This window comes from Colobus angolensis, unplaced genomic scaffold (genome assembly GCF_000951035.1).
Source record: "Colobus angolensis palliatus isolate OR3802 unplaced genomic scaffold, Cang.pa_1.0 Scaffold11, whole genome shotgun sequence".
Lineage (NCBI taxonomy): Eukaryota > Metazoa > Chordata > Mammalia > Primates > Cercopithecidae > Colobus > Colobus angolensis.
Genome location: NW_012112030.1, coordinates 11,438,414 through 11,448,228, shown reverse-complemented (window position 1 = coordinate 11,448,228; position 9,815 = coordinate 11,438,414). Strand labels below are relative to the sequence as shown.

The 9,815-nt window shown below is 39.2% G+C and overlaps 1 protein-coding gene across 2 annotated transcripts in view; it reads right to left on the bottom strand.

Moving 5' to 3' along the window:
* PTPRO (protein tyrosine phosphatase, receptor type, O) overlaps nucleotides 1-9,815 on the bottom strand; it is a 278,428-nt gene that overhangs the window by 20,172 nt on the left and 248,441 nt on the right. For both annotated transcript variants that reach the window (XM_011954422.1, XM_011954430.1), the window contains one exon: nucleotides 8,961-9,042. In XM_011954422.1, coding sequence (XP_011809812.1) covers nucleotides 8,961-9,042 — 82 coding nt within the window. The remainder of the gene's footprint in view (nucleotides 1-8,960; nucleotides 9,043-9,815) is intronic.

Here is a 9,815-nt window from a genome sequence, read left to right as displayed (position 1 = left end):
ACAGCACCTGCTCTCTGCTTGGTGACTTACATAGTTGATCCGGAAGTGTCTACAGGCCCAGTCGTCCTGCTCTTCCTCTGAAATCATCTCCACAGTGATGTCTCCGTAGGCTATAGGTTCTTCCGTGAATGGCCAGTAATGGTCACATTTCACCTGGAGCAAGGACAAAACAATTTTTTTAAACAAACAGGCTAGGAAAGAAATTAAGTCTGTGCTCACTTAGGGAAAACAAAGGTATTTGCCTGTGACGAATTAGATAGGACTGTGGTGAAGATGAAACGTAAAGCAAATACAATCGTTTTTGCTACATAGTGTGAATTCTAATCACATGACTTGGGTCATTCTTATCATACCTAACTAAAACAGAGTTGAGGGGTCAGGGGATAAAGCACTCAGAACACCCCAGCTACTTGGGAGGCTGAGGCAGGAGAATTGCTTGAACCCGGGAGGGAGAGGTTGCAGTGAGCCCAGATCGCGCCATTGCACTCCAGCCTGCGCGACAGAGAGAAAACTCCATCTCAAAAAAAAAAAAAAAAAAAGTATAGGATTAACAGTCACTAAATATCTGGTAGTAAATATCTGAATATCTGGTGATGAAACGTCAAACATAAAGATGGATCTGTAGTTGTTGGGGAAAATCCTTTAGTGAGAATAAGAACATTCAAATGTCTGCCTCCATATATTGGTACTCTTATAAAGCTCATTTCAGAAGGTGCACTGATAGGAAATTTTTATATAAATAACCGTCACACTTCAAAAATGGTATTTTATGGGGTAAGGGGGATTTCTAAGTTGCTATGCCATGTGTCTTATGGGAAACAAGGGGATTGTGGTCAGGCCATCTGTATTTCTTGGAGGCATCATTCACATTGTGGTCTATGTGAATAGTGTCCACTGGAGTTGTACAATGCACAACCAATGCAGTGGATCTAGTTATATTCCTATACAAATTTTAGAGGAATATTAGTAAACAGTGTACATAACCGTGTATAAGTGGGATTACCCACGCAGTGTGCATCTTTCTATAAGACTGTTAAGTGAGGCAGAAATCACTTGTTAGAAATTTTATTTACATTTATAGAAGGTTAATATTGAGCCCAAGTTTTACTGTTCGTAATTCCTCCCAATTATTACTTCGAGGAATCAAAGTTGGAGGATACTTCCCTGGGAGAAGAATTTTGGAGCATCTTTTAACACTGTTAAAGAGAATTGGAGACATTGGACCATGTTCTAGTATTGAATAGGGATATCTCTTTCATGCCCTTTGTGTCTTTATTCAAGTGTTCTTTGCAAAGCACATGCTTTATTAATCAAGTCATTGGGTCTTCTGATGCTTTTAAATAGAAGATCCGTGGTGGCAAATTACCTTATGCTTAATGGCATTGGGTTGCCTGACTGTAGCCAACATGGATGAACCAACAAAATTTGCCCAGATTTCTCTCTTCCTTTGATTTCTCATCACTTTTGGCTTTTCAAGATGACAATATCTCAAGTTCTTTGGACTAAGTTGATGTCAGTCTTACATACAAACTATGTTACATTCGATTTTCAACTCACAAAATTGGTTTTCTTCCATCTCAAGCACTTACTTGCCAAATATATTTAGGTAGATGCTTGCCATTGTTACTTTATAATGAAGCATTCCATTTTAAAGGGTATTCAAAGGTTGACTATATTTTTCTTGTAAGAAACAAGTTATTTTTAGTAAATTTCAACTAAATCAGTGTAATGTTTAGGTTAGTTCCTTTTGGTAGTTATAAGCTTATTTAAATTGCTTATTTTAGAAATCTACCTCCTTTAGAAAATGCCTGCATAGATATTTTTTCAAAATATCTCACATATTTTGATGTGCCACTTATAAACGGTATGTTCGTGGAAGGGTAGTTAACCTTCTTTTTTTTAACATCAGTTCAATTACCTGTAAGATAAGGCTAGTAATTTCTCCATACTTTCCTTTTTTATAGTGACTATCAAATGGAATAATTTAACTCAACAAATACTAATACAGCACTATTGATAATCATTGTGAAATACTTTTGCAATGATTCTTTGTTTTGCTTTGCCTGGCTCCACAATTTCTTCCTTCTTTGCCATTTATGCCAGCAGACCAATAACTCTTCCCCCAGTTTCCTTGCTTTGGGGACAGACTGGTAAGCCACGGGAAGAGGCCTCAGATACAAAAGGAATTGTGGAAACAGATTGAGGCTGAGTGTTTGAGCACATGTGGAAGCTGACTAAACTGACAGAACTTTAATTGTGTGTTGCCTTCCTGCTGTAAATACTCTAAGTTGATAAGAGAGGTTTAATTGGCTGAACACTGTAAGTGGAAGTTGCCAAAGCTGAATTGCAGCAAAGTGGGAACTGCATGTAAACACAGTATGCTTTGCAGCCTTTGTAATTTAGCCTGTCACTAAGTGGAAAATAAAATATTAAGTTTCCAGTTCAGTAGCTTTGAAGTTATTTTCTTTCCAACCATATGGAAATTCCATTGGCTTAAATCTTTATGAATACAAAGTATGGAGTGACAAACCTGAAACCCACATAAATCATTTTTGAATTTTCTTTTGTCAGTTTTGCTTCTAAATATAATTTATCACCCTTTTTTTCTAGGCTATACAGTCATCTGTAGTGGGTTGATTGGTGATCCCCAATGAGACATGTCTATGTCCTAAACCCTAGAACATGTGAATGTGATCTCATTTGGAGAAAGTGTCTTTGCAGTTGTAATTAAGTTAAAGAACATGAGATGAGATCATCCTGGAGTAGAGGAAAAGGAATGTAAAGATGGAGACAGATCAGAGTTATGCAGCTGCAAGCCAAGGAGTCACTGCGGCCAACAGAAGCTGAAAGAGGCAAAGAAAAATCCTTCCCTAGAGCTTTAAGGGGAGTATGGCCCTGCTGACACTTTGATTTTGGAATTCTGGCTCTGCAATTGTGAGAATAAATTTCTGCTGTTTTAAACCACCACAATTGTGGTAATTCGTTATGGCAGCCATAGGAATTAATACGGTCACCCAAACCCAATAGCAGGCTATGTTTTGTTGGCTGTGTTTGAAGCATACAGGTCTTGGAAAGCAAAGCACAAGCATATACATTATATTAGTTGACTTGGGCTGCCATAACAAAACACTAGAGAGTGGTGGTTTAAACAGTAGAGATTTATGTCTCACAGTTCTGGAGGTTGCGACGTCCAAGATCAAGATGCCAACAAGGTAGATTTCATTCTTAGGCATTTTGTCTTGGCTAATCCTGAGACTGTCTTGGCTAATCCTGAGACAGTCAGGTAGGAGGGGGTCCTTGGAGAAACTCCAACTAGCCTGCTGACAGAGGTAGAGCCTCGGGAAGTTCACCATGTTTGCAGTGGGGAAGGAGCCTGGTCTCTCCTCTTCCTGTGTGGAACCTCAGATTCAAGCTGCCGGTGGGAAGTGCTCTAGCAGGGACTCCAGCCTAGTGAGAGTCGCTGTTTCTGCCTTTTCTTCCTTTTCACCCAATAAAACCCTGTTCTACTCACCCTCCAAACAGCCTGTGACCTAAATTTTCATGGCTGTGGGATGGACAAGGACCTCATCTTTAGCTGAACTAAGGAAAATTCCTGCAACAATCCCACCATGAAGTCCTCACCCTCATGAGCTCATCTCATCCTAATTACTTAGCAAGGGCTCCATCTCCAAATACCATCGCTTTGGGGGTTAGGGATTAAAGATAGGAATTTTGGGGGGTCACAAATATTCACCCCATAACCTGCAACATCATCTTCTGAGGACAGCACAATCTGTATTCTGGTCTTAGGGTCTGTAACAGTGTCAGTTTGCTTTTGGTGTTTGCTTTGGGATAGGATGGACATCAGAGCCAGATGAATAGACTACTAGATTACTTGTCTGTAGGCATGGAAAAAGGGAAGAGAAACAATGTGCCTGTGGTGTTGACAGAAGAAGTTCCATGTATAGCAAGTAAATTCTACTACCAGAAATCAAAGGTCACCTCTTGTGAACTGTATGGCCAGTTCTGTAGTTTGTTTTTTTGTTTGTTTGTTTGTTTTTTATCTTTGCAGCCACATGTCTGAACAGAGATGGTGAGGGCCTTTACTAGTATCCTGATCAAGCACTAAGTACAGGCATTAATAGCAGATTGAGCAATATGTGGTATGTCTTCTGGACTCTCACATTTCAGTTATAAAGTCTGGTTCTTCAAAATCTTTCCCATGTGAAAAGTAAGAAATGAGGAACCTGTTTTAATCCCTGGGTCCCAAGACTTTTAAAGGAAAGGTGTATATTTTTATCAGAAGGATAATCAATCTTCCTAGCAGATTTAAAATCAGATTCAGAGGAAAGAAGAAATTTATTCAATAAACACAAATTAGTAACTCATATAGCTTCATGTATGACTTACAGCTGTATTGGTAGTATATGTAAATCCAGACATTGGTTTCAATTTGCAAAATACTTATAAATGATGTAATTTCTCAATGCGAATGTGATATTTCAATGTCAGCATAAAAATGAATACAAATACTAGGCATTAATATAAACAGAACAAGTAAAAGTTCAGCTACTGGAATTATCTAGACCAAGGTGATTCGGTCATCTCATACCCTCCTGAATTCTCATTAGAGCTAGGAGTATTTTTTTCCTTAAGCCTTAATTAGCTATCAATATATTTCAAGAAAATTTGAGGGCTGCCATGTGAAAGGTCCAGCATACACCCTGAAATCAGGCATGGGAGCACAATACTTCTATGAAAATCAGGGAGGAAGCCCTGACACTGACCCTGCGGCTGTAGGGGGCAGAATGGGACTGAGGACTGGTAATACCTGAAGTCTGTCAAATGAAGACGGAAGTAAATTGCACCACTGGGCCACTGCTTGAGCAAATGTGAGTCCAAAACATACAGTCTAAGCCTGTGACTTAAAACAGAGCCGTAGAGAGTAAGTTGTATTTTCCCACCAGAACATGTAAACAATGTCAGGACTTACCACCCAATTAATAACATACATGACCAATAATGTTCTAAGAATAGAAATGTATGAAGAGAGCATCATAATAAATAACAATATTAAAGACCTTCAAATCACGGTGTAATGGTTAATTTTATATGTCAACTTGACCAGGCTATAGTGTTCAGTTGCTTGGCCAAACACCAGTCTGCTGCTGTGAAGGTGTTTTTCTCATATGTGATTAACATTTATGTAAGCAGAGTTTGAGGAAGGCTGATTATGCTACGTAATGTGGCTGGGCCTCATCCAGTCAGTTGAAGGCCTGAAGAGAACAGATGGGTCCCACAAGGAGGGAGGAATTCTGCCTCCCCATTGCCCTCAGACTCAAAACTGCAACCTCAACTTTTCCTTGGGTCTCCAGCCTGCCAGCCTGCCATTCAGGTTGCAGACTTGCCAGCCTCCATAACCTCATAAGCCAATACCTTAAAATAGATCTCTCTCTATATAAATCATATTCGTTCTATATAAACATCCCATTGGTTTCTCTGGAGAACCCTGACTAATACACATGGGTTATAAAGCTTGGTTGTAGCCTCATCCCATATTTAACCCATATTTCTCAAACACATTTGGTCTAGGACAGTTCTCCATTGTGCAAGACTGTCCCACTCATTGAAGAACATTTAACGCCCTGTCCCTCTTCCATAAAATACTGTTAGCATCCTCCTCCTAAGCTATTATAACAACCAAAACCACTCCCACACATTTTCAGATTTCCTCTGGGGGCTGACTGGTACTTGTCCAGTTGAGAACCATTGATCTAGTTCAACTCACCCATTTTATACATAAAGAAACTAAGGTGATGAGAAAATGTACTTAAAAAAAGCAGAACATGATTATTTTTCAACACACGACTTCTGTACAAACTCCAAATAAAACCCCAATATAAAAAAATGAGAAAAAATGGTATTTCACTTGCAGTGCTCGACAAAATGTTAACCTCTTTAATCATAAATCAGCTATTAGAGATCAGTAACAAAATGATGATTACAAGGTACATGAAAATAAAAGAAAGAGAGGAAAACGAAGTAACACAAATGACTAATAGTGCTATATGAAGATGATGTAGCTTACCGTTAACAGATGAGAAAGTAATTTCTTTGTAATATGACATTATCAATGATTACAAATGTGGATATCTACTGTTTGTATAGTTTTAGGAAGTGGGGAACACTCAAACACTGGGAAAGCTTACTCCACTTATGGGAAATTTACTCAAAATGCAGATTTTGCATATACTTTGCCTGGGCAGTTTCAATCCATAGGAATTACTCCAACAAAGTAGTTGGATAAATTGAAACTTATACATGAGCATGTTCACTACATAAAAAATCTGTAGGTAATACATCATCCCCCACCCCCAACTCATTATGTATCAATTGGTTAAGAAAAACACATGTTTTTTAAAATGTTAATAATTAGTAGCCACACTGCAGTGAGGATTCAGGTTTTTAGATTCCTAGTTTAGCACATTCCTGACTCCCTTATAAATCCTATGAAGTCAGGCTAAATGTATTCATTTATCCATTGAATGTATAAAAGCCCTCAGCATATTATAAATTGAACATTTAGCACATACAATTTATAATTCTGCTTTCCATAGTTTTGTGATATCTAAAGACAGCATGCTCATCACTTATTGCCTGGTTCTCCAATACCCTCTCTTTATTGGGAGATAATGCCCTTCTTAGGTTTTGCTACTTGACCACATGGTTCCAGTTAGAGATTCTGTGCATTTGCCCTCTCTGGCTGCGATTGATTTGAAGGGGCACCATGACACAGGCTTGTCCATCAAAATCCTCCCCTGTTAATTTTCAAACTACAAACAAGAGAGGCAATAGTTCCCTTTGGAAACCATGGAAACAAAAGGCTGTGGTGCTCAAAGGTTGTTGTTGGCTGCTTTTCACCATGAAAAAGAGGTTGGACTGGGAGTCGTGGCTCACAGCTGTAATCCCAGCACTTTGGGAGGCCGAGGCAGCTAGATCACAAAGTAAGGAGTTCAATACCAGCCTGGCCAATATGGTGAAACCCTGTGTCTACTAAAAATACAAAAGTTAGCCAGGCATGGTAGCGGGGACCTGTAGTCCCAGCTACTCGGGAGGCTGAGGCAGGAGGACTGCTTGAACCCGGGAGGCAGAGCTTGCAGTCAGCCGAGATCGTGCCATTGCACTCCAGCCTGGGCAACACAGCGAGACTCCGTCTCAAAAAAAAACAAAAAAAGACAAGGAAAAGAGCTCGGTGTTCAGTGAAACAAAGTGAAACCAAGGCAGAGAGAGAAATAAAGGGGCCCCTGCAGGGCTCTAGTCCCTGGCTCCAGTCATCCCTGAAACTGTGCTGCTTCCCTCCCCGTGGTTTAACTACTCAACCCTTTCTTTGATTGTGTGAGATACCTTAGTATCCTTTGAATAAACCCCCTTTCCTTTAGTCTAAACTAGTTTGTGCTATGTTTTTGTCACTCACAACTAAAAGAATATGTTTACTGGAAAATGACTTGTTGAATTTTTTATAATCATACAATTCAGAAACAGTGATAGTTACACTTGGGTTTCAAGACATAAACTGTGAGTTGCCAGCGGAGGTAATGATCCTAGCTGTGCCACCAAGGGGCATGCAGGAATTAAGAAAATGTGACTTTAATAAGGCTAAAAGTGTAGCTACACCATAATTTCTATCACCATTGTCAGAGTCATCTAGCTATTTATTTTCTCAGGTTTGCCTCACGTTTGCTTAGAAAAAATTCCTCCTTTCCTTGATATACTTTCTGAAATGCCATCCTCATCATTCATTTCCAATTCAAATTGAATGTCTTTGAGTATAGCATTTGGTGTAGCATCTATAATTTCCTATGCACCTGCGTGCAATGGATAAGTGAGCAGGCTCTGTGCAGAATTTTTCAGGACACAGGTGGTAGTTAGGGGTCTTTATATTTGGTAATGTATAAGATTCTTCTCATCCTCAAATTCACCGTTAGTGTCTCCACACCAGGACCACTGATGCTTTTTGCAGACTACAGCTGTCCTTGGCTGATAAGTGGAAAGGAGAAATGATTTTAAAAAATGAAGAAAAAGCAGCTACCTTAGTAGAAAAGAGCACTTAAAAGGCTTTATAAAAAAAACAAAAAAACTGCAGAATTTAGAAAAATCACTTTATCTTCCCCTTTTCCCTGAATCACTGAACACTCAAGCCATGCTATAGAAACCTGAAGGATGGGAGGCCATTTAGACTGTTATGAGCTATAAAATATGTGGTAAGAAAAAGTGAGAACTAATTATCTTCCCCCACACTGCTGAGATCTCAGACTCACTTCCATCTCTTCTGACACATGGTTTTACATCCAAAGAAATATGTGTCCTTCAGAAAAAAAAGAGATGTTGGCAATCTTTTTCTTAACACAAATCATGTGTAAATTTATCTCCCCAATGTGTCCAAGGAAAGAAAATAAAACTGCACAAAAATTATTAAGTAGAATGCCAGGAGTCCTACAGTTTGAAAGACCCCACTCCAGGATGTTATACACCCAGGACACAAAGGGGGTCAGTTTTATCCACTGTTCGCCCCTACTGTGACCTAAGAAGCATGAGAAACACTATAAATCCCCTGAAAGGGAAATTCTGTCTCAGGCTTCATGCCTCAGCTTGCATTTTTCTTCTTGTACTCTCGATTTCCCTGGTTTTCAATGATGGCTTCTACTATACCTATGTTTGCCACCTTAGTACCTGCACCTATTCTCTTCTTCCCCTCATTTGTGCCACCTGAGGCCTTGCCTAGTCAGCAAGGATTGACAGCCCTTGCTCTGAACCAGCAGATCAGCACCCCCTACCCCCTGCCCCCCACAGGCCAACGCCCTTTTTGTTATGCAAACACATCACAAGCACTGCCAGTGAGCAGGGACTTGATCCCAACACAAACCCCACAATTCCCAGGCCCTTTCCATTACAGAAGGTAGAAAATGCCTTAACCAACTCACCTCAAACTGAAGAGAAAATTTATAGTCAGAGTCTTTGGCCATATCCTTAATATAGGCATCAAAGTCATCCAGTTGAACCGGGCTTTGCCAAACACAAAGAAATATATATACATTTTAAAATTCTTGCTGATAGGTATAATATATTAATATCATACTTCTTAATTTTCTTGGAGAAAATAGAAGTTTTACTTCTCTAAGGTTAGCACTCACCTTTTTTTTTTTCTTTTTTTTGATTCAAGTTACCAATCCTTAATATATTGCAATTGAAAAGAAGGGCATATATATCCAGCTTCCTTGATAGGAGAAATCTCTAGATTTTCACTTGACTCTTACTCTAGCAGCACAGTACTATATACACGCATACTCATATAAACACCCCCATATATGTTGCCTCTAGAAAACTCTGGCATATGGAAGATAACAAAGGAATAGATTCCAAAGACCTGTTTCAATTATGGTTTTGCTCTACTGACTGTGTTATCCTAGAGAATCACCTAACTCTTTCAGAGTCAATGTTCTCATCCATAAAATACAATAGTTATAGCTACGAGGTTGACATACGGTGTATAAAGAACTTTGTAAGTTTCAACAGCTTTACAAGTATAAGGAATTGTACTGCTAGCTAGAGTCTCTCCAAAGCAGAGGCAGGATCAGTGGGATGAAACTTTTGTCCAGAAAGCTCCCAGGGTCTCACTGGAGTGTCATCTTTAGAGGCTTGCATATCTATAAAAGTATGGAAATGGCTCATAGATTCAATCAAGTAACACACCTGAGCTTATGTTTCTGCAGCAGAAGTTCTCACTTCGGTTTTTTTTTTTTTTTTTTTTTTTTTTCTTTTTTTTGATTCAAGTTACC